The 24,992-nt window shown below is 38.7% G+C and overlaps 1 protein-coding gene across 7 annotated transcripts; it reads left to right on the plus strand.

The window, feature by feature from the left end:
* Positions 1–1,902: 1,902 nt before the first annotated feature.
* Positions 1,903–24,069, plus strand: LOC121861113 (1-acyl-sn-glycerol-3-phosphate acyltransferase epsilon-like). Of its 7 annotated transcripts, XM_042358708.1 has the most exons (5): positions 2,380–2,595; positions 3,147–3,282; positions 18,614–18,794; positions 20,337–20,412; positions 21,458–22,266. In XM_042358708.1, the coding sequence occupies exons 2-5, from the start codon at positions 3,260–3,262 to the stop codon at positions 21,622–21,624; spliced, it is 447 nt and encodes a 148-aa protein (XP_042214642.1). In that variant the 5' UTR covers positions 2,380–2,595; positions 3,147–3,259; the 3' UTR covers positions 21,625–22,266. The 7 variants fall into 7 exon arrangements, with proteins under 7 accessions (XP_042214612.1, XP_042214628.1, XP_042214656.1 ...); XM_042358678.1 differs by lacking the exons at positions 2,380–2,595; positions 3,147–3,282 and adding an exon at positions 1,903–2,108; XM_042358694.1 differs by lacking the exons at positions 2,380–2,595; positions 3,147–3,282 and adding an exon at positions 1,903–2,108 and having other exon boundaries at positions 21,465–22,266.
* Positions 24,070–24,992: the final 923 nt, after the last annotated feature.

Here is a 24,992-nt window from a genome sequence, read left to right on the forward strand (position 1 = left end):
TAATTTTTTGCTAAACAGACAGGAATGGTGGATGTCAGCCCTTTTGAATGTACCTATCCCCCTGTGAAACGCTTATGAATGTTTGGAAAACCTTCCTCGCGATTACACTTTGTGTTGACGCAGTGTCTGGCTACCTGAACTGGATGCTTCCTTGAATTCAGGGTGCATGAAATTGTTCCCATTGATTTGAAAGCTTTGAAAATATCCTCCTGAGAATTACTGCTGGTCAAATTACCTGAGACCACTGGTTTAGTAAGGCTTGCCTCCTTAGAAATTTTGCATTTAGGATCAGGACAGTCCTTAATTAACATGACCCTCATTCTTGCAGAATCTACAAATTGGTAATTTTCTCCAAACACCTAGCTGACTCTCTCGACGGTCCGTCCTTCGTAACGATCTTCAAAAGTGAAGTGCTTCCCCATCTGGAGTACTGTTACCCCGTCTGGTCCCCGAGATATGCTAGGGACTCAGTTGGTTGAAAATGTTCAAAGGAGGGCTACCAGACTGGTGTCTGCACTTCGGCACTTCAACTACCCTGAGAGATTGGAGCGCCTGAACTTGCCTAGCTTATACTACAGACGGGCAAGGGGCGACCTAATTGAGGTGTATAAGCATCTCAAGGGGCACTACTCAGTCGAGTGTCCTTACTTGGAACTGGCGGACGCTCGCCCCACAAGGGGTCACAGCTCAAGATTGAAGAAGTCGCAAGTCCAGAAAACTGTGAGGGCAAACTTTTTCGGAGTGAAAGCTGTGAACTCTTGGAACAATCTGCCAGAAAGTGTTGTGACGTCACCGAGTGTGAGTTCTTTCAAGGCCAGACTTGACCAACACTGGAGCAGGTTGAGGTACATTCAGGAGCTTGCGATCATGTAGAAAATCTTCTATCCACGCAAGGACATATCCCCAAATTCCCTTACCCTTCCAGTTTGATTTTCAGCCTTTCGTGGGGTACACTGTCGAAAGCCTTGGCAAAATCTAAGTAAATATTGTCGATATTACCACCCCGTTCCAGAATATGGGTCCAAATATCCAATACCTTGAGCAATTGTGTTAAGCAGGAGCGCCCCGGCATAAAACCGTGTTGGCAATCCTTTACAAGGTTGTTTCGAAGTAGATGTTCCATCGTGGCATCTCTGATAATACTCTCAGGTACTTTACATATTATGCTGGTCAGGTGTTTCCCCGTCTGGTCCTCGAAATATGCTAGAGACTGTCAGTTTAAGTTCATTGAAAATGTTCAACGGAGGGCACGTCAGTTACCTAGAGATTAGAACGCCTGCAGCTGCCTCGCTCACACTATGCCTAATTGTATTTTATAAACATCTCAGAGTGTGAGCTGCTTCAAGACCAGACTTGACCAACACTGGAGGGGGTACAGATACATTCTGGAGGATGGACTAATGGAGCCAGTACATGCCAAGTACTTGACAGCAGTGCGTAACAGAGACGTGACCGACCGCCCAAGCTGCTATTGAGCCGATCAGTATGGAAGAGGATAAAAATAAAAATAAAAGTAGAGGGCACAGCACCAAGTTAAAGACGCCACTATTTGATAATACTCTGTACTTGTGGGCCCCACAAGTACAGCGTATTATCAGAGCGAACTTCTTTGGAGTAAGAGTTGAGAACTCTTGGAATAACCTGCCAGGGATTGTTGTGACGGCCCCGAGTGTGAGTTTATTTAAGCAGGGCAGACTAGGCCAACCACTGGAACATGTTCTGGTACATTTTAAAGTCTGAACGAGTGACGACACGTGTCTAATATTTGCCAACAGCGAGTAACAGAGACATGACCATCCCGCCCAAGCAGCTAACAGACCCATCAGTGGGGAAAAGTTTCCGATAGAGAGATATCCCTCCAATGACTGATCGGACCGAGATAGTGTTAGTGATGGCCATCACTGTCCGGAGCCTCAGTTGCGCTTGTTGTACAGTAGGTCTCTGACCTCTCGGTTCTGACTTGCTGTTGCGTGGTTGCTTATTGTCAACAAATAAACATTCTCAGTTGGTCATTTCACATTTTTTATGACAATGGCCAGCTTAGAAAGTATAGAGAAGTACCTGAAATCGTTGAAGATTAATATAAACGCACTGAAAAACTACATTATGTAAGTATTCATATCATAACAGCGGGAATAACGCTACAGTATATGGGTATTGGAAGTGCTAATTGCTAAGTTTTAGTATGTAATGTACAAGTACTGTACTTACGACACTTGATACTTTTGCATATATGTTGCCTTTAAGAATTTGGTATTGTAAGATTCTTTTGTTGACAAACTTATAAGGAAATAAAGCTAATTGGTTAACTTTAATTTAAAATTGCAAGTCATAAGACGCTCGAGATATCCCTCTAATGACTGACCGGACCGAGATAGTGTTAGTGATGGCCATCACTGTCCGGAGCCTCAGTTGCGCTTGGTGTGTGTCTGACCTCTCGGTGCTACTTGCTGTTGCGTGGTTGCTTATTGTCAACAAATAAACATTCTCAGTTGGTCATTTCACATTTTTTATAACAATGGCCAGCTTAGAAAGTATGGAGAAGTACCTGAAATCGTTGAAGGTTAATATAAACGCACTGAAAAGCTACATTATGTAAGTATTCATATTATAACAGCAGGGATAACGCTACAGTATATGGGTGGGGTTATTGGAAGTGCTAAGTTTTAGTATGTAATGTACAAGTACTGTACTTATGACACTTGATACTTTTGTATATATGTTGCCTTTAAGAATTTGGTACAGTTAGATTCTTTTGTTGACAAACTTATAAGGAAATAAAGCTAAATGGTTAACTTTAAAATTGCAAGTCATGAGGCGCTTGATGCTTTAATTATTGATACTGTATTTAGACATTGGGCAGACTGATTCATATAAATAAATATCCTGTTTAATTGAAAGTTTTCACAAGGAAGAAATAGTTCGATTGGGTAGGAAATAGTTCTAAAGGTATAATACAGCATTAGGGACGCATGTCGGCCGTGATGTGTTTGACGGAGCAGTTCGTCCAAAGACTCTAATAATCGAACTTTTTGCATCTAATTGACACATTACCATGAATCGCTGTTTAAACGTAATATACTACTCATATGTCATATAATAAAACCTGCTATAGATTATATAAGTTGAGGATGAGTCTTTTGTAGGTGTGTTAATAAGGCGAGCAGGCGGCATCAACACCAATCAGCAGACGACAACAACAATTGGTGCTCTGCTTAACTCATTTTTATTACCTTGGAACTATCAACAACTACAGAACATGGGAGTTGTAGGGATCGTCAGGTAAAACACTATTATTTGCGTTGGTGCTTGTGATTTTTAAATGTGTAGTAAATAGTAAATCAGACTGCAGTAAGCCTGGGACTATTGTATATATATATATATATATATATATATATATATATATATATATATATATATATATATATATATATATATATATATATATATATATATATATATATATATATATATAGTACTGTGTATGTAATGATATAAAATTAGAATGTCAACATGTTAGATTCAAAAGACAAATTGTCAGTATGTGGAGGTAAAATAGAATAAGACAGGACACCCAGTCATTTAATTTTGTTATTTACCATACATATCCATAGGAAGTAGAACTGGACATTGGCCGGTAAGTTTTCACTTGTTACCACTATTTGAAATCGAAATTGAAACTATGTTTTTCCGCTGGATTTCTTTGTTATGAACGAATTTGACCTTCACTTCTGGCACAAACACATTGTTTCTGAGATAAGCCTTCCTCCTCCAATCTCAAAATCTAGAGATATCCTATAAGAATCAAGGTAAAAAGTGAGTCAGTTTGATAGTAGCCAGGTTTCGATTTTTCCTCAGAAAAAAAAAACCGATTTTCTTATGGTTCTTGTTGTGATTCGAACTAATCTGACATTCGTTTCGGGTCCTAACCTAACCTAACCTAACCTAACCGGTAAATTTTCACTTATTGCCACTATACGAAATATTAGTTGAAATTATGTGTTTCCGTTGGTTTTTGATGTGTAATGAATGAATTTGATCTTTATTTCTGGAGCAAATCAATAGTTTCTGGGTAAATTTGCATTGTCACACCGTTCACTTTTAGCAAGTAAAAAATATATTTTTCTAGTGTATTTGTGTGTGTTTAGACCGAATATGACCTTCATTTTTGGCGGAAATTAGCCGGGTTTTTTTTGCGATTTTTTTTCTCTTGACGTTTTCCGGAAAAAAAGGTGGCTAAGCGACTAAAAGATACACAAAAAAAACACTAGAAAAACCAAAACCTAACCTAACCTAACCTTACTTAACTGACTCACCATATGATGGAATCACCTATTTCTTACCTTATTGGCCTGGTTCTTGTTCGTCGTTGCATTCTGGGATTCTTACCCAACGCCACATATGTTGGTCTTTGCGATATTTACATTCCGTCTTGCTCTTAGTACACTTTACTGAGGTTGGAAGAACACCATGCGATCGAAAAAATGCTATAGTTTCTACGTTTTTTCCCAAAAACTCGCAATCAGCTCCATATACTTTAAGTGACATCCATCGCAGACTTCCATGGTCGGAACAACTTGAATTTCAAAATATGAGAGACCCAAAATAAAACTCGATTTTGATTGGGCCAAATATACTCTGAATTAGCAAAAACGCTTTTGATAGGCCGCGTGACGTGTACGGGTACGCATGCGCGTCATGATTTATGAAGGAGACGCGAGAGACACGCAGTGTTGGGTGAGAGGCAGACGATAATGGCGGGAAATAATGGAAGAAAATAGAAATTTATTTGGAAAAGCTATCTCCGTTATTATACATTTCTGCCGGTAATGTAATAGATGAAAATTATCGTATAATTAGACGTCTTATTCGAATATAATAATAGATTAGTGGTAGGAATGAACGGTGTGTAAACGCAATAATACCAGTTTCTGAGATAAGCCACATCTCATCTCAGAATCAAGATATTGGTTATAAAAATCAAGGTAAAAAGGGTAAATTTTGTCACACCGTTCACTTTTAGCAAGTGAAAAATATATTTTTCTAGTGTATTTGTGTGTGTTGAGACCGAATATGATCTTCCTTTTTGGCGGAAATTTGCCGTTTATTTTTTTAGCGATTTTTTTTCGTTTGACGTTTTCCGAGAAAAAAAAAGTGGCTAAGCAACTAAAAAATACAAAAAAAAAAAACACTAGAAAAACAATAACCAAACCTAACCTAACCTTACTTAACTGACTCTTACCATATGATGGAATCACCTATTTCTTACCTTATTGGCCTGATTCTTGTTCGTTGTTGCATTCTGGGATTCTTACACAACGCCACATATGTTGGTCTTTGCGATATTTACATTCAGTCTTGCTCTTAGTACACTTTACTGAGGTTGGAAGAACACCATGCGATCGAAAAAATGCTGTAATTTCTTCGTTTTTTTTTCCAAAAACTCGCAATCAGCTCCATATACTTTAAGTGACACCCATCGCAGACTTCCATGGTCGGAACTGAACTTGAATTTCAAAATATGAGTGACCAAAAAGAATACTTGAATTTGATTGGGCCAAAAATACCGCGAATTAAACCCAAAAACATTTTAATTGGTTTCAAAATCAAAAAGGCTTTTGATTGGCCGCATGACGTGTACAGCAACACATTCGCAGGATGATTTATGAAGGAGACGCAGGAGACACGCAGTGTTGGAGGAGAGGCAGACGATAATGGCGGGATGTTAATAGAAGAAAATAGAAAATATTTTGGAAAAGCTATTTCCGTTATACATTTCCGCTAGTAATGTAATAGACGAAAATTATCTTAAAATTAGACGTCTTATTCGAATATGATAATAGATTAGTGGTAGGAATGAACGGTGTGTCAAGAAAATAATACCGTAAAAAGTGTTCAAAATACATCGAAAACCATAACCCTAACCTAATTTGACCTAACTGAGGAGCTCCACAGTCGTAAGGTGGTTTGTTTGTGTGCCACCACATCGTTCGATGTTCTGAGTGGGTACCGCCACATACGAACATACATAATAAAATGTTAAATATCTCGGTTAATCATAATTTGCGCCAGAAATGCCATTGAAGAAAAGTGTCTTACAATTGTCAAAATTACTAATTGCAACTATAAAATTCCCAAGATTCGTTTAGTGGCAACGAGTGGAGTAATACCCATGGGCCTAGGTTCTAATATTGATAATTATTTGATATTTGCTCATTTCCTCGTATTGATATGAAAAATTTGTTTTTCTGGTGTATGTTGTTGTGTATTAGTCAAATATGACCTTCATTTCTTGTGCAAATGAACCTTTTTTTTATTTTGCTATAAAACCTACATAATCTTACCATTAAAAATTGCAGTTTCACTACCAAATGTTTTTTTTACCAGAAGTATAGGTTTTCCTTTGGTATTTGGTGTGATTCATTTGAATTTGACCTCCATTTCTGTTGAAAATCAGTTGTTTTGAGTTATCATTCCTCATAGGACCTGACCAAAGCAACCAAAAACCTATCTAACCTTACCTAACTTCCTAGTTGGGGGGCTCCTCCCCTCCATACTTCCCATCATATTAATCAGAAATTACTTATTTTGATATCTGGTACCGATGAAAGCAACTTTGTTGAAGCATCATGGTGTTTTTTTTTTTTTGTGTGTGTGGATGTGAGAGTACACTCAGACTAAGTGGGTTAGTTGTAAACAAGCAGAGGACACGTTTAAACTGCAGATTTACGTGAATTTCCCATGTTCTAGGTCTTTTAACTGCTGATTCCGTCTTGGTTAATGAGGCCGGAACATGTACAGTATATTATATAGGGTTTTAGTAGCGAAACCCAATTGTCTGTTATCCATTTATTTAGGAACTATCTAGGTTACAGTTCCGAGTGTATATCACCGTAACATCACTGCAGCTATGAGTGTTAAGAGGAGGACTGAGGCTATGTTAAATAGCTCTGCTAAATCCGTCCGGTTGATGTGAGGGGTTGAGTAATAATGCCAATGAGTAGGAACCCATCGAGGGAGAACGGAAATCTGTACGTCGTCCTCCCTCGAGAGAAGACGGAACCATCCACGATGGCTCTCAATAACGTCTTCTTGTGAGTGATAATGAACTACTGCCTGCATTAGGTGGCCAGAGAGCCGTCTTTTTAGTGCCTGAGCTCAGCACAATATGACTCGGGTTCCCGTGGACACACCCTATCACGTGCTCTGAACATGTTACTTCATAGCCAGTGGAAAGTTACAGGGGTTGATAGAGTATATAAATGAAATGTAATTAACCCATTTATATAATACTTCTGCCTATAAGACAGTGGCTATTACATCGCTCGGTCACACCATCCAAGCTCAGCGAGGACTAAGCTAAACTCGCAGATAAACATCCTATACATAAACCTAACCATGTTACAAACATATGTGTAGACACTAAGCTGGGGACTCTGGAACCGTAGGCTCAGCAACTACTGGGGTCCTAGACTTAAGTGTCTTACGGGCTAATATCTTAAGTACAATGGCAAAATTGGATGTTTCTGACTTAGAAGACAAACATTACTGCCAATATCAACACAATAGTGGAAATTTATAACTTGGGTAAGCAAATCCCGTAATAACATGGCAGAGATAACCTTCGCCTACTTCGTGTTGTGAAGGGTTCTACACGGTATGGCTGAAAATTTACAGCATGTGATAATTTACTGGAGAACTATCATATTTTTATTTTGAAAAGATGTGTCTATGACATCATTGAAATATGCAGTTTGAAAATTATGAATATTATTATCCTTCCTGGGATCAAAAGAAAATGTCCACATTTTCTATGTCTAAGGTTTGAAAAATTATTTAGATGCAAACCAAAGAAAAACCTTATCCATCCATTTACAGGAAATTGATATAAATTATGTTTAAAATAATTAAAGTCTCATTAGCTGAACAGGTGAAAAATAAATACTGGAAATTAACATCAGTATATATTAAATAAGTAGGGCACTTATAATAATTGATATGACCTACACGATGTCTATCAGTGTGAAGTTATGTTGTTGAATATGTTAATGTGGGTATATATAATGTATACCTAAATACCTATTTACGGAGGTGTTGGGCATCTTAGAAAACGGATGCCGCCAGACACTGCCGTCCATCCCACTGGCACAGCTGATACCAGGTGGGGGGGGGTGGGTGCTTCAATCGCCGCCGCGCTGTCTGTTGCTTATCTTCGCTGTGTAGCAACTGAATGATACTTCAAGATGGCGACGGGCGAGCTCTCTTCACGCTGGGGAGTCCACTATCCACCAAAATTGCTGACTGCTGGTCTTGAGATCGCTGCATACGTCCACCACTGACGAGATGCTGCTCCATCTGTGTGTCAAACCTTCGGAAGCCCTGTACAGTATATATAGGACTCGCTGGGGACACCCGGAGAGTGTACAATCCTCAGTCATGAACAGCCAAAACAGTCTGCTTAAACGATGGTGTAAGGACCATGTGTTGCAAAACCTCGAAGCTCGTAGGTATGTGGCAACACTGTAAGATCCGCGTACCGGATGCTGATTGCTGACCTAGGGAATTTTTCGCCGTCACACCTTGTTGCCAGACAGGGGTGTTGCCAACTTTCCATAAGATAGAAAATCATCAATAACTCAGAATCAGTTATTGGAAAAAAAATCCATACCACTTTGGTTGACAAAATAAAGGTCACTCAACGTATAATGCCTCACTACGGGATACCCTAATACACTTGGAGGAAGATAACACGTCACTGTTTTTTGTTTTTCTGTTTTCGTAAAACACTTATGACTTATGTAGAATGTGTATCTAGACCGGAATGTCGTTATTCGTACCCACTTGCTGCCACTGTATTCTGTTTTCTTTTGTGTTGTAACAGATGTAACAGTAGTATAACGGTTTCTTTGTAGATCCGCTGCCATGCCGTAGATAACAATTCTTCTTGACCAGTATGCCACAGTAATGGGGAGAACATAATATCTCTACATTTCCCAACTGTTTATACGGTGAGATGACTGTTAGTGTGATATAACAGTTACTTGTGAAAGTGTCATATATGTAACAACCTTCCTGGGTTGTCACCACTTGTAACAATCACTTGAGAAGCTATTTCGGGTGGCGTTCCACTGTGTATCACCGTAGGTTCATCACTGAAAAACATCTCAATGTAGCTATTGAGAAGTTACGAGGAGATGTAACATGAGATGGATGGAGGCTATGTTAAATAGCTCTGCTAAGTACGTCCTGTCGATACAATAATTGAGTGAGGGCGAGTAGTGACCCATTGAGGGAGAACGGAAATACATCCGTCGTCCTCCCTCGAGGGAAGACGGAACCATTCACAATGGCTCTCAGCAACGTCTTCCTCTTGTGAGTGATAATGAACTACTGCCCACATTAGGTGGCCAGAGAGCCGGCTACTTAGTGCCTTGGCTCGGCACAATATGACGCGGCTTCCCGTGGACACACCTTATCACGTGCTCTGAACATGCTACTTCATGGCCAGTGGAAAGTTACAGGGGGTGATAGAGTATATAAATCAAATGTAATTAACCCATTTATATAATACTTCTGCCTATAAGACAGGGGCTGTTACACCCACATGAATTTACCATCTTGGTTATTATCCACTTGCGACGGAAGTAGTATTGTATTAGAAAAAGTTGTTGCAAATAATGAGATATAACTTCTGGTGAGCCCAAAATTGCTCTTAACCCAATTGGGAGTGAAACTGCAATAATACTATCATACCGAAGTTCTAAGTTTGAGGGCTCTGCCTATTGGAAGCCCCCCCTTCCCCCCATATTAAACAGAAAGTCCAAGTATGGTCAAGATTTGTTTTAGGTCGAGCATGGAATTTCATATTTCTATTTATATAGGAAGAATAAAAAAAATATGCTAATACAGCTAGACCCCGACTTAGGACGGGGTTAGGGACCCAAATCCAGGTCGTAAGTCCGAATGGTCGTAAGTTTGACATAGATATAATTTTTTTTTTTTTTTTTTTTAAATAAAAAATCTACAATGAAATACAGTACAGTAAAAGTAATAAATAATGGGGAATGGATACAGTACAGTGAAAGTAATAAATAATGAGGAATGGATACAGTGTGACTGAGCACTTACGTTTAATGTAGTCAGCTGAATGCACATGGGGCCCCATAATTTTCTTATTATACATGGAGACTACATTAACTGGAAACGTTTCGGTATAAAAAATGCGCGAGTCATTTGGAAAAAAAAAAATTGAAAAAAGAAATGGTCACAACTGCGGCGGTCGTAAGTCGAAGCAGTCGTAAGTCGGGGTCTAGCTGTATTTGGATCTTGACTGTTACTAGTTTGGCAGACAATTTTGGTCTCATTTTGCTGAATGTTGGATGCCATAAAAAGGCATTATTGCATAAATGGGCCCAACACAATTCCTTGATTAAAAACACGTTTTTCGTATAGTTGAGACTAGTCTAAGACACTTTTCTTCTATGGCATTTCTGTCAGAAACGAACGATTACCAAAATGTTGGGCAATTTAGGTTCTAAAATCTTGAGAAAAAGTGATTTCCGATAGAAATGAACGTCAAAATCATTCAAAATGCATAAAAAGCAATGAAATAACCTAACCTAACCTAGCTTCAGATGAGCAAGCTTCGGGTTCATCAACTTAAGGGGCTCATTGTCGAGGTCTTCGTGAGGGATGGCCGAAATACAGCACCGCAAAATCGTTATAAAAACACGCAAAAGAAGACCTATAATTCTCAAAGCAACCCTTGCACAGTGAAGCCATTTTTGAACCGACTTGTAATTTCAAATCACCCACTAAGTACATGTATACTCGATTTTGAAAAAAAAATCATTATGATCGACTCCCTCAATCATGTGACAACCTGCTGCTGCGTGAAAGGGGAAAAACATCCTCCACACATTGGGCGGGAGCCTACCGTAGGCAAGAGGGGAAACACACTTATGAACACACGGGAGCGACCTCCGTGACACAACAACGCATTAAGAATTTTTTGGAAGAATTTCCTACTCAAATCTTGCAAAATTTCGGTAAGATGGAAATGCTATAGAAGAAAAGTGTCTTAGAATAGTCTGAACTTTATGAAAAACGTGTTTTCAATTATGGAATTGAGTTGTGCCCACTTATGCAATAATACCCTAAAAAATGTGGGGGGGTTTTCAACCTATGGGTTGAAAAGTTTTTGTCAGCGAGGAAAGTTATCTATTGAAGATGGTATCGTCCCAGCCCCTTCTGAACTCTCCACCATTCTAAGCACTAGCCACCCTGTGACTTCACTGCGTGACTAAGGTTGCCCTGTAGATTAGGTTATGATTTGTTACTTTTCAATAGAAAACGGCCGTAGTAATGTAAAAAGAAGACAAAAACGCATTTTTTACTTCATGATTCTCAACTTATAAGTTGAAAAAAATTAGCATTTGCACAAAAAAAGGCAATTTCCATTGCATTAAGCATCAAATATTGCTCAAAATGAGACTAAAATTCTCCGTCAAACTAATACACTAACAGTCAAGATTCAAATAATTAACCCCCCATAAAACTACTACGTTTCCGGCGCAAATTTATATTTTTCGAGTATTTTAACTGATAAGACCTTCCCAGTTACCAACAATATTGGTGGTTCAAAGTTAAAAAGAGCATCAAACAAACCTTTGAAACCTTACCTAACCTTTCCTAACCTATAAAAAGGTTAAAAAAAAATTGCTTTTGAGTTCATGGACCCCTTTCTCATCTGAACACCGAAAACTATACCATCACCAACTAAACACTGAAAACATGAATCAGGTAAAAATTTATAGTTTTAGGAATTTTATAGGTTATGTAAGTTAGGTAAAGTTTCAAAGGTTTGTTAGTGTATTTTTATTTTTTTTTTTATTTTTTTTTTTTTTGCTTGCTATTTTACCCCACACTTTCCCTCTACTTCACAGCCCTGCCCACTTTGAAGAACTAATATTGTTGGTAATGGTATCGGTTAAAATACTTGAAAAATATAAATTTGCCCTGGAAACGTAATAGATTTAAGTTTCTCTTTGTGCTCTTTCTCCCTATATAAATAGGGTATTATTGTAATTTCTTTCCCAGTTGGGTTTGAGCAATTTAGGGTTCACCAGACGTTATATCTCGTCAGGTGAAACAATGTTTTCTAATACCACTTCCCTCACAAAGGGATTATAACCGAGATGGTATTCTTGTAGAAAATTCTTGTAAAATATCATGCGGCCATCAGAGTTTGGGTTATCTCTTCAAACTCTGAGACTGTGACTATGAGAGAGATCCAAACAGTTTTCCCAAGAGTTAAAATGTCACCATCAAAGATATCTGGTGGGCCTAAATGGACCAATCACAGAGCTTCATAGTTTAGGTTAGGCTAGGCTAGGCTTTGGTTAGGTTGGGTTAGATTAGATTAGCTTCCTATTAGCTTTTGTTTTCCCGAAAACCCTGAATTCCCATGGGTCTCCCAAGATTATTGGAGAGGAGGGGGGGGATAATAAGTCCAAAATGACTAATTTCCAATGGAAATGAAAGTCAAATTTGAATGAATCACATCAACTACCATGGGAAATACTGAGATTTCTGGTTAAAAATCAGTTGGTAGTGAAAATGCAATTTTACCATCAATAGAAATATGAAATTCCATGCTCGACCTGAAACGAATTTTGACCGAAACTACTTATTTTGATATCTGGTACCAATGGAAGCAACTTTGTTGAAGCTCCATGGTGTTATTTTACATTTTTTGTTGCTGTGAGAGTACGCTCATACAGTACTTGTACTGAGCGGGTCATTTGTAAATAAACAGAGCAGATGACAAGACGCACTGGCAAAGACAGATACCAAATGTTTGAGGGTAAATATATTAACCCTTAGGCCCCGGGTGATGTTCCAGAACGTCCAACTGGTGCACCCCGGGTGTTGTTCCAGAACGCGCGCCTTTTCCCGCCACTGTTTAAATGCCCAGTGCGGGCTATCAGGTTCCGGTGTGACTATTTACCTGTCACTCCGCACCTCGGCTACAGGGGAGCTTCCTGAACATAATTATCTACTTTTGTTTGTTTCATTTTCATTGTTTATCCATTTTATAATGTTGTATCAAAGTACAGTAAAGCCTCGAATAACGACGTTAATGTGTCCTCCAATATTGCAGTGTAAAGTGAATCGTCTTATCGCAAATCATTAATTACCATTAAAATAAAGCAATAATAATGAGATGCGTTCCCAAGTATGACCTTTTCATATCTTTTGTGTGGCTTTTTACCCTCTTTTCCCCCCAAAACAATACAAGTAATGAAAAGTGCAAACTATATTCTTTAAATAATGTTTCTGAATGCACCTTATACAATATAAATTAATAATAATAGGGTCACACAAGAGTAGATGGGACGCCATTGTTTTCGTTTGTGTTTACAGCCGGGAGTCCGAGACAATAGTTCTACACGAGAAAATTAAGAGAATAAGACCCTGGTTGTAGCTGTAATAAATTTAATGTAAAAAAATTAATATATATGTTTTAAGTAACGTTATTTAATATTAATAAATGGAACAATCAAATTAGCTAACCACAAATGGTAAAGAAAAAAAAGATGGATTGGGAACGCCAACATATACGTTCGCATTTAAGGATACCGCCTCATTTATCTTAAGAATGTGTACAAATGATTCAGTATTGTTTATTACTGAATACAGTATGTATTTGATTTAATTAATGTTTATATATGCAAAATGAACAGTACAGTACAATACTGTAGTAGTACATTTTATAAAAAGTTTTTCAACTGTATTTTTGGGTAGATTTACATAAATTTCTTCATTTATTTTCATCCATTTACATGCACACACCATACTAAAAGAAACATAAAAGAAATAAATGACCTTAGTGCAAAGCTGGAGTGCACATGTACTAATTTGATTACGGAACTAAAATTGTTTTGTCTAGCGCAAATTATAGCATGTTTATATTCAAATTAATCAGTATGTTACAAGAATCCCAGCAATGTTAATTATATTCACCCAGGTAATTTCACTGGCTTTTTATAAGAGAGAAGCTTAGTCACTTATGAACTGATAAATATACACGCGTTAGACCTGGGCCTGTGCCAACTGTTAAACGTACTACCTCCACGCCCCCTCGCACCCTCTCTCTCCCCCATCTGCCCGGCGTTGCTGGAATCCTTGTAAAAGTGAATACTTTTAATATAAACGTCATGTATTTTGCACAAGAGATAAAAATTTATCACCTGTATCACATTACAGTAGTGATTTAAGAGTAAAAGTGTATATGTACATACAATATATAGTATTCCACATATACGTAAGTATAAATACAAAGTTTATGTGATGATCAGACAACGTCCATTTCGGTTAACGTCACATTTCCAAGAACGTATATAGGACATTAACCGGCTCATGACTGTATAAAAATGGGTGGAAATAACAAAATCTAATGGTGTAAAATAAATGCCGAGTGTGATACTGTATGTCTCCCAGCCTATTTAGAGATGGTGACAACATTGTATTCTCCAAGGACAACAATAAACCACTTGGAAAGGGAGCCGCTATACAGTAAGCCCCGGGCCATAATTCGGAAACACTGCAGTTCAGCCATCCTATTGTAGAAATTTTATTCTTGCCCACAAACACAACATCTATCCTAAAACCAATGGACCAAGGTATTTTGAAAACATTACAGTCTTATTACACACGAAATGTGTACAAACGTGCAATCCAGTCCCTAGACATTTGTGCTTTCCCAGATTTAATGTCATTTTGGAAAGCTTATGCAGTTGGGTCGGGATATATCGCAAGATAGGGTCCAAGGTTGTTCGCTATACACTAAATCGCGATATATAATTACTTGTAATTAATGGGGAAATAGGGTTAGGTTCTAGAGGCCAATAAAAGTAACTAAACTTGACATCAAATGGTACAGTCTAAAGTTAGCAGAATATAAATTGCATTGCTGGAATCCTTGCAAGACAGTAAATAATTTAAATTTAGACATCATGTATTTTGTACAAGAGATACAAAATTTTCAACTCGTATTTTTGGGGCGCTTTAGGGTATTTTAGGAGTGTTTCTGACTTTATAACCCCCACATAAGTTATGAGTCTTCTGTAAATAAATTTATCGCTATATACATAGGAAAATGTCGATAATTTTGGTAGCCGCTACATAAAAAAATTGTTTTATAAAGTCACTAAATATCCCGGCCCCACTGTATAGTACAGTACAGTAAACCCTCGATAATTCGTCACACATGGGGCTCTGGCCTCACTGATATCCCAAATTCTGACTTATCAAGGCTCTCCCCCCCCCCCTTACAAAAATACAATAAAAAATTATCGACCCATATATGTGTACAGCACATGTAATTACTAAATGTAAAAAAGTAACTTACCAGCACTGCAGGTGAAGATTGAAGCATTATAGTAGGTGACACACAGGCATGGTAGGTGACACACAGGCATGGTAGGTGACACACAGGCATGGTAGGTGACATAGAGGCATGGTAGGTGACACACAGGCATGGTAGGTGACATAGAGGCATGGTAGGTGAAACAGATGTATGGTAAGTGACACACAGGCATGCAGGTGACACAGCAGGCATGGTAGACACACAGGCATGGTAGGTATTATAGAGCTGTAGGTGAAACATGTATGGTAAGTGACACACAGGCATGGTAGGTGACACAGGCATGGTAGGTGACATGGTGGCATGGTAGGTGACAGAGGCATGGTAGGGTGAAACAGATGTATGGTAGGCATGTATGGTAGGTGATACAGGCATGGTAGGTGACACACAGGCATGTAGGTGACACAGCCGGTAGGTGACATAGAGGCATGGTAGGGTGACACAGATGTATGGTAGGTGACACAGATGTATGGTAGTGAGCACACAGGCATGGTAGGTGACACAGAGGTGGCTGTAGGTGACACAGATGCATGGTAGGTGACACAGATGTATGGTAGGTGACACAGAGGCATGGTAGGGACACAGAGGCATGGAGAGGTGGGGACACATGCATGGTAGGTGAGCATAGATGTATGGTAGGTGCATGGTAGATGACACAGGCATGGTAGGTGACACAAGTGCATGTAGGTGACATAGAAGTATGGTAGTTGACACAGGTGCATGTAGACACAAGTGCATGTAGGGTGACATAGAAGCATGGTAGCTGACACAGGTGCATGGTAGGTGACACAGAGGCATGGTAGGTGACACAAGTGCATGTAGGTGACATAGAAGCACAGAAGTTGACACAGGTGTGCTGTAGGTGACATAGAGCATGGTAGGTGACACAGAGTGTGCTGGGGTGAAAGACACAGAGGCATGGTAGGTGACACAGGTGCATGGTAGCCACAGGTGCATGGTAGCTGACACAGGTGTATGGTAGGCAGACACAGATGCATGGTGACACAGATGCATGTGTGACATGGAAAGATGCATGGGTGGTGCATACAGGAGGGGCAAGGGTAGGTGACACAGATGCATGGTAGGTGACACAGAGGCATGTAGGTGACACAGAGGCATGGTAGGTACACAGGTGCATGGTAGGTGACACAGGTGCATGGTAGGTGGCAGTGATGGGTGACACAGGTGGTAGGTGACAGAGGTATGTAGGTGACACAGATGCATGGTAGGTGACAGAGGCATGGTAGGTGACACAGGTGCATGGCAGGTGACACAGAGGCATGGTAGGTGACAGATGCATGGTAGGTGACACAGGTGTATACGGGGTATTACAGGTGCATGGTGACACAGAGGCCAGAGGGTCAGGCCGACACTGCTGCGCTCGAGGGGCTGTTCCCCACCTTCAGTCACTCACCTGTGGCGCGCCCTGGCACCAAGATGGGACCACTTACTTATGCTCATCAATGATGCCCTAAGAGAAACCCCTGCTCGCTGAAATATGTGTCGACGACTCCACCATTGGGATCAGCTGGCAACAATTCTGCTCTGACATACCGCCCTTCAGGATTTATTGAACAGTCTCCAAAATCAGCCACCAACAACCATGTCACCATCAACCATACCAAGACATTCATGGTTATGCACATCAACCTCTCCTCCGACATTGTCCCACCTCCCCATTACTCTAGGTCCTAACACACCCAGGTTGTAGATTCCACGGGCTCCTCGCCCACCATAGACAACAAACTAAATTGGAAACCACACGTCAGTGAAGTTGTCAAATCCTCCAGTTTCCGTCTCCACCTCCTCCGCTGACTCAAGTCCCTCGGAGTTCCTGCACACGAGCTCCTCAGTGTTTACACAACATTCATACTTCCCAAGCTCACCTATGCCTCCCCCACCTGGTCTTCCTCCCTAAATGCCACACAACGTAAACACCTGGAAAAAGTGCAAAAGAGGGCATGCAAGATTATTCTCTCCCCTTCCTACTCCACATATCAAGAAGCGCTCAACACACTGACCCTTTCGACTCTCACTGACCATCACCACGGACTCATCTTGCAACTTGGTATAGGCTTCTACACCATCCTCGACACCGGCTCCTACTACCACCTGAGATCCCTAGTCCGAGAATTGCTGTTCGACACCACAACCGCATCCAGCCCATACGCATAATGAACTAATCGCTAAAAGAACAGCCCAGTCCCAACCATTGTAAAATTATCAATAACTTGTAATAAAACCAGTGTATTCAATTCCAGTAAACACTACTCCTTGCACTGTCACTATGTTGAAATGAACTGTAGTTTGAGCTTTTCCCCATCTAGTTATTATATATCTTATTTGTGTCACTTATGTTACTTGTATATTATTTGTAATTCGAAACCCATTCCCCAAATATGTAACTGTATATTTTCAGCCTTCTGGCTGCCAAGCTCTTTCAATAAACCGTTTATTATTATTATTATTATTATTATTATTATTATTATTAGAGGCATGGTAGGTGACACAGATACATGGTAGGTGACACAGGTGCATGGTAAGTGATGCAGGTTGCCAGATATGCTGAGATTTTCCCAGATAATTTTATATATTTCAGCATTTCCCGAGTTATACTAATACATTCCGAGAGCATATTCATGCCAAGTTGTATGAAATTCTGAGGTAACAAATGCCATGTTATTGAGGGCTTACTGTAATGTTTTGTGTTAAATATTATGAGGAATAATTTTCTTTCTAATAATATGTATAAATATTATGCGGAACTATGATATGTGTAAGTACATTTTCAATAAAAATATGCCGGTTACTGTATGTTCATTTAAGTAAACTGGACCATTACAGGATCCCTGGACATGAACTGGTTTTGTCCCAGTATCCAAAAAAATGAGAAACCGTAATACACATCTCTCTTTTTTTTTTGAGACTAATATAAGTAGAATTATTTTGTATATTGTGGATATGAGTATGACTGTCAGAGCACAGACTTAAGATACTCCTACAATTTATCTTATAAAGGTAATTTTATGCCTGAAGACTGTACTGTATTATTCTTTAGGAGGAATGTCTGTGAGGTAGATTGCCAATCCTATACATGCAAAATGAATAGAACCCCGTATGGTACAGGACATGATAAAATCAATGACCCCAGAAAGGAATGTCTTATACAAAGTGTTTCCTCAACAGGTATGCCCTCGGCTCTGTGATGATGATTGGCGCGGCGCCAGAATACCTCGGAGTGTGGCTGATGTGGCGGGGTGCAACTCTGGTGCTCCCTAACTGGGTGTACCAGTGGGGTGATGATAAACTGTACTCCCTGTACCAGCGTCTGGTGCTCTTCTTCTTTGAGACTTGTACTAGAACACAAGTAAGTGTTCAGAGGGAAGAAAAGATTATTTGTAGCAAGGAATAAGAACAGTATAGTATAGTTATAAAACCAACATAGGCTTAAAAATTTACATTAATACAATAGACTCTTAATGTATCATGATTCTGTAAGTTGCTTTCCATATTTTTCTGTAACATTTATTATTTACATTTATTTTTTTATTTCAATGTGAAACTCATTTTTTATTATGGTTAAAGTCCAGAAAAATAAGTTACAGGAAATGGACCATCACATTCATCAGTACTGTACAGGGTATTTTGTATTGTGACCAAATATATGTTGTTACGTGTCAAAGGGGTAAGGCTCGTTACAAACAAAAAGTGAAGGTACTTAAAGTGAATTACAATATATGGTTCTTAAATTTGTATCGAGAACAACTCCAAGTACGGTGTAATGTACAGTAGGCTCTCACCAATAACGTTTAACAGGTGCCTGAAAACACCGTTATTAGCGAAAACGTTATTTGTGTGACATTAAAATACATGTAAAAAGGGTTTATTGGTGCTGCCGCCACAAGAATTTCACCCATTTTTTCCCCTTGAAGCCCTCCTAACACTTTTTGTTAGCTGAAATAAAAGGAATGCTATTCAATCATCAAAATAAAGAGTTTGAGTAATATAACACTTAGCTTGGGGGAGTTTTTGAGGTGCTTGGTGTGATTGTTCCGTATCTGAGGGCCGCTAACACTTGCACTGTCTTTCATTCTACAAGCTAACCATTTCACAAGAAAATGTTCTGTTATCACTAACAACCTGTTTCTATCGCCTTTATCATTCATAGCTCGCCTCGCATTTCCATCACTACCGATATATTTTTAGCCAGCGCAATACTCTTCTTGGTCTCCTCTACGTTCTTCTTAATATTTCGCACTGTAGACTCAGGAGAGTTCAATTTCCTCACTTTAAAAGCAGTCATTCAGGTGGCAAATCACTCCCTCCACCACCTCCCCTAGCCCCCACAGGCAAAAATGCGGAAGCCATTATTGATCATCGACCCTAACAACCACTGGTTATAGAGGCGAAAATCTCACACGTGGGCGCAGCGCTGTATTCCACTGAGCGTGTGTGAGAGTGAGATGGAGCGGACAACTACGTCATCAACATGGCGGCAAACAAACACTATCATGAACATTTAATCTTAAAATGCTTTAATACCTGTGTTGAGTAACCTGGAGCAAATAGGAATGAAGAATGGAGTCATCTACATGTGATCATCTGTAGGTGCAAGAGTGGCTGGCCTCCAGGTAAACATTTGCTTTTCCCTTAATGAATGTGATGGTCCATTTGAAAATATTTAATTCTGAAAATTATCCCTTTCCCATGTGGTTGAATTTTTGTGCTGTGTTCCAGAATTAGTGGTGTTGATTTATGAGTTTTGTAGGTAAGGAATTCTACATCCTGATTGGACAAAACACGGGGATACTGCAGTTGATTGACCAGGAAAATTATTTTGTTTAAATGATAATACAGTGTGTACCTTTTTTCTGTCATGGAACATTTATTAATTACCTTGATTGAACAGGTGGTGGTTTATGGTGATGCAGATGCGTTAAAGAAGAAGGAGAGTGTGTTGTACCTGGCCAATCATCAGTCCACAGGTGAGAACAGTCTTAATATTATTAGAGGTAAAATCTTTGAAAATTGAGAACAAATGATAATATTGGCAGCTACACTGTTTCCTGGTTATGAAACTCCCATTCAGATTAATGATAAGAACTGCCATTGTCAGTGATAGAGTGTACCTTGTACATGAAAATTTTCCTTCAGCAATGCTTAGGTACAGTACATGATCAGTATCTTCAATAGTCTATTCCAACAGAACAGGAAATGCTTTGATTTAATGGCAAGCTTGGGACCAGAGCCTTGCTGTTAAATTGAAAAATAAATCACAGACATGCCATTAAACCAGTACAGGTACATTTATTTTGCTAGTTAATCAAATTCAATATATTAAGAAATTAAAGCAACACTTACAAGCAACAAGTGGTTTATTTTGCTTCCAAAGTGATGAATTTTGATGTGTGTACAGGTGTTTGGGGTAGCTTAAGTTAGGTTGGTTAGGTAAGGTAAGGTTTGGGTGGTTAGGTTGGTTTGGTTTGGTTAGGTTGGTTGGGTTAGGTAAGGTAAGGTTAGGCTGGTTAGGTTAGGTTATGTAAGGTTTGGTAAGGTTAGGTTACGTAAGGCCAGGTTATGTAAGGTCAGGTTATGTATGGTAAAGTTAGGTTATGTAAGGTTAGGTTAGGTGTTTTACTGGCCATGTTCCTCTGTAGTAGGTGCTGGAGTGACATCGGTGTAACCATCCAAGTGGATATATTCACTCATGTTACAAATTAAGTTCCTTGTGAAATTTCTTGGTTTGCTGAATAATCATTCACACCTGAAAGTTTAAACACCATCGTTTCTATGCTGACAAAACCACTGCATCAGGCAATTCTCAAGATTCTCACCCTTTCCCTGTTTCATATGCTTATGTTTTGTCATTCATTTCTTAGTGTCACTGTCTGCATAATACTTCAGCAATATTTCCTTTTGCTTTTTAATGTCATACACAGTTGAGCTCCCAACACTGTATAGTTCACACAGTTTCATAACTGACATATTGACTGTACCTTGGTCTTCTTCCCCTTGTCACTAACTGGCAAGCTTACAGGCCGTGGTTCATGCGATATTCATCTTCAAAACATGTGGCAGCAGAGGCAGTCTACTGGGATAAACATAAACATGACTGCAACGCCTGTGAAAGTGAAGCAGTGCACATAAGAAGCTCATGGTCTCGCCTGCCAATTTTATTTTGCGGCATATGCCGGTAAATGCCAAAAATACCGTTAAATATATTTGTTAAAAATTTTGCCATTAAATGCGAGTTTCTGTAAAATGGATTGCTGTTAAATTGAAGCATAACCTTTAATTCTATTCGCAGTGAAATGCTTAGGTCATACCTGTATATGATTTTGTAGCTGTGGGCAGCTCAGAATGTTATATGATGATTACAGAGTTGTACAAACATAAATTTCTGGCATGAATAGTTTCTGGACCAGCCTGCCTGCCACACTTGTTTATACCAGCCTTCCTGCCACACTTGTTTATACCAGCCTTCCTGCCACACTTGTTCATACCAGCCTTCCTGCCACACTTGTTTATACCAGCCTTCCTGCCACACTTGTTTATACCAGCCTTCCTGCCAAGCTTGTTTATACCAGCCTTCCTGCCACACTTGTTTATACCAGCCTTCCTGCCACATTTGTTTATACCAGTCTTCCTGCCACACTTGTTTATACCAGTCTTCCTGCCACACTTGTTTATACCAGTCTTCCTGCCACACTTGTATATACCAGCCTTCCTGCCACTTAATCATTATTTACCATTAAAATAAAGCAATAATAATGAGATGTTTTGCCAAGTGTGACCTTTTCATATCTTTTGTGTGGCTTTTTACCCTCTTTTCCCCCTAATTCCCCCTAAAACAATACAATTAATGAAAAGTGCAAACTATATTCTTTAAATAATGTTTCTGAATGCACCTTATACAATATAAATTAATAATAATAGGGTCACACAAGAGGAGATGGGACGCCATTGTTTTCGTTTGTGTTTACAGCCGGGAGTCCGGGACGATAGTTCTACACGAGAAAATTAAGAAAATAAGACCCTGGTTGTAGCTGTAGTAAAATTAATGTAAAAAAAATAATATATATGTTTTAAGTAACATTATTTAATGTTAATAAATGGAACAATAGAAGTAGCTAACCACTAATGGCAAAGAAAAAAAAAAGATGGATTGGGAACGCCAACATATACGTACGTGCACATTTAAGCATACCGCGTCATTTATCTTTTTAAGAATATGTACAAAAGATTCATTATTGTTTATTATTGAATATGTATTTGATTGAATTAATCTTTATATACCGGTATGCGAAATGAACAATACAATTCATTAATAATACGTAGAATATTAAAACACACAAGAGGATAAGAGACGGCATTGTTGTCAGTGTTTACACCCACAATGCCAGTTATCCATCTGAAACTGAAGAAAATAAGACCATGGTTGTTGTTGTAGTAAAATTAATGTAAAAAATAAGTATGTTTTAATTAATGTTATGTAATGTACAGTAGAAGTAACCACTGATGTTAAAGAAAAGTGTGACTGATAGTGGAACGTCAATGTATACAGTATGTGCGCACTCAAGGAAACAGTCATTTATCTTAAGAATATGTACAAAAGATTCATTATTGTTTATTACTGAATATGTATTTTATTGAATTAATGTTTATACTGTAGTATATGTGAAATGAACAATGCAATTCATTAATAATACGTAGAATATTAAAACACACGAGGAGACAAGACGGCATTGTTTTCGTGAGTGACGATGGTTCTACATAAGAAACTGAAGAAAATAAGACCCTGGATGTAGCTGTAGTGAACTTGATATAGAATACCTGTATGTATGTTTTAAGTAATGTTATTAATGTTAATAAATGGAACACTAGAAGTAGCTAACCACTAATGGTAAAGAAATAAAGCGAGACGATTGGGAACGCCAACGTATGAACAGTAAGTGCGTACATGTGAAAACATATTGTCATTTCTCTTCATATGAATATGACAGCAATACTTATTTACTGTTCATATATGTTTTAAATAATATTTACGAATATAAAACAAAAATTCTACTCACCAATGGTGGTAAAGTCTAAAACATAAGGACAGCCAATGAATATTGTGCGAGTTTTTACTTATGTCGAAGTCATCAGGTTCAACTCTGGCTAAAGCTGTAGCTTTCCCTAAAGCTGTTGCTAAAACTGTTACTGAACCTGAAGTTGATGTTGAAGCTGCTTATGATGGTGTAGCTGAAGTTGATGGTTTAGGCCTTCGAATAATAAAGCTGTCTAAAGAACCTTGCACAGCTGCTTTCTTTTCTCATTATGCATCTTTATGTAGAGGTCATTTGCATTTACTTAAATTTTAATGCTTTGTTTTGTTAATGGATCCACTTCAGAAAATATGTTCATTGCTTGCTCCATATAATATCCACAGACCTCCCACCTTTTTCATATTGTTTTAATACATCTAGAGTCTCGGCTAAGTTTATACACTTTCTATTAGATTTTGAACCAACACTACCAATACTTGCTCTCTTGCTCATGTTGAATAGGGATGCAAAAATGCTGTAAGAAACTTGAGAAAGTTTTTCTCCCTTTTCCAGGTGCGTGAAAACAAAAGGGCCGCCGAGCTCCGACTGTTGTTTACCACTTATTAGCCAGGCAGCTTCTTTGCGCAAGGTGCACTTCATATTATATATATTACATATTGGGATTTAGTTATTATTGATCTGAAAATGTAATTTTATTATATTTTTTATTATATTTTGGTCGTAAATATGAATGAAATAAGGACGTAAATTTAATTGGGTCCTAAATTAACTAGGGTTTTATATAAGAAAGGTTGTTGGTCGAACCCTTGTTATCGGAGGCTTTACTGTACCAGCCTTCCTGCCACACTTGTATATACCGGCCTTTCTGCCACTTGCTATACATTCGTGTCGCATCTTACGCACATTCAACTTTATGCCCTTGGCTCAGGAAAAATCACAGTGAGTGTATGAGTGTATGGTTGGAGATACTGTACCGTATTTTGCGGTATTTAAGACGCACTGCCATTTCTGCAGGGAATGTTGAGGAATAAACTTTTAGTGTGTATTTTCCTCCTGTAGCCATAGTTTTCTTAAAATAATATATACAGTACCAGTACATGTGAGGAATAAATAAAAGTAATACCAATAAATAAGGTACAACAAATAATACTGTATTGCCAAACCAGTAAATAAAAGTCAAATGAAACTTTAACACAATAGTCATTTGCATACACTCTGTGCTTCGCCATAGTAACAAAACTAGCTGGGATGCCGATTCCCTAGCAACGACCCCCCCCCTCTCTTCCCCCCTACACTCTGTGCCCTTCTCCCATTCCTCACTGAGCCAGCAAAGAAATGTAATAATAGTAATTATTTAACAGTTTAATGAAAAAGTTCAGCAGCCCGAAGGCTGAAAATATACATTGGACAAATATGACATTACATACAAAGATATGGAAACATTCTTCTTACCTTGTCTTTCCATATTCATAGCTAACACAACAAAATTGCAGAAAATAGCGAAAATCACGGAGTAA

Source organism: Homarus americanus, unplaced genomic scaffold (genome assembly GCF_018991925.1).
Source record: "Homarus americanus isolate GMGI-L3 unplaced genomic scaffold, GMGI_Hamer_2.0 scaffold40248, whole genome shotgun sequence".
NCBI classification, from domain to species: Eukaryota; Metazoa; Arthropoda; class Malacostraca; order Decapoda; family Nephropidae; genus Homarus; species Homarus americanus.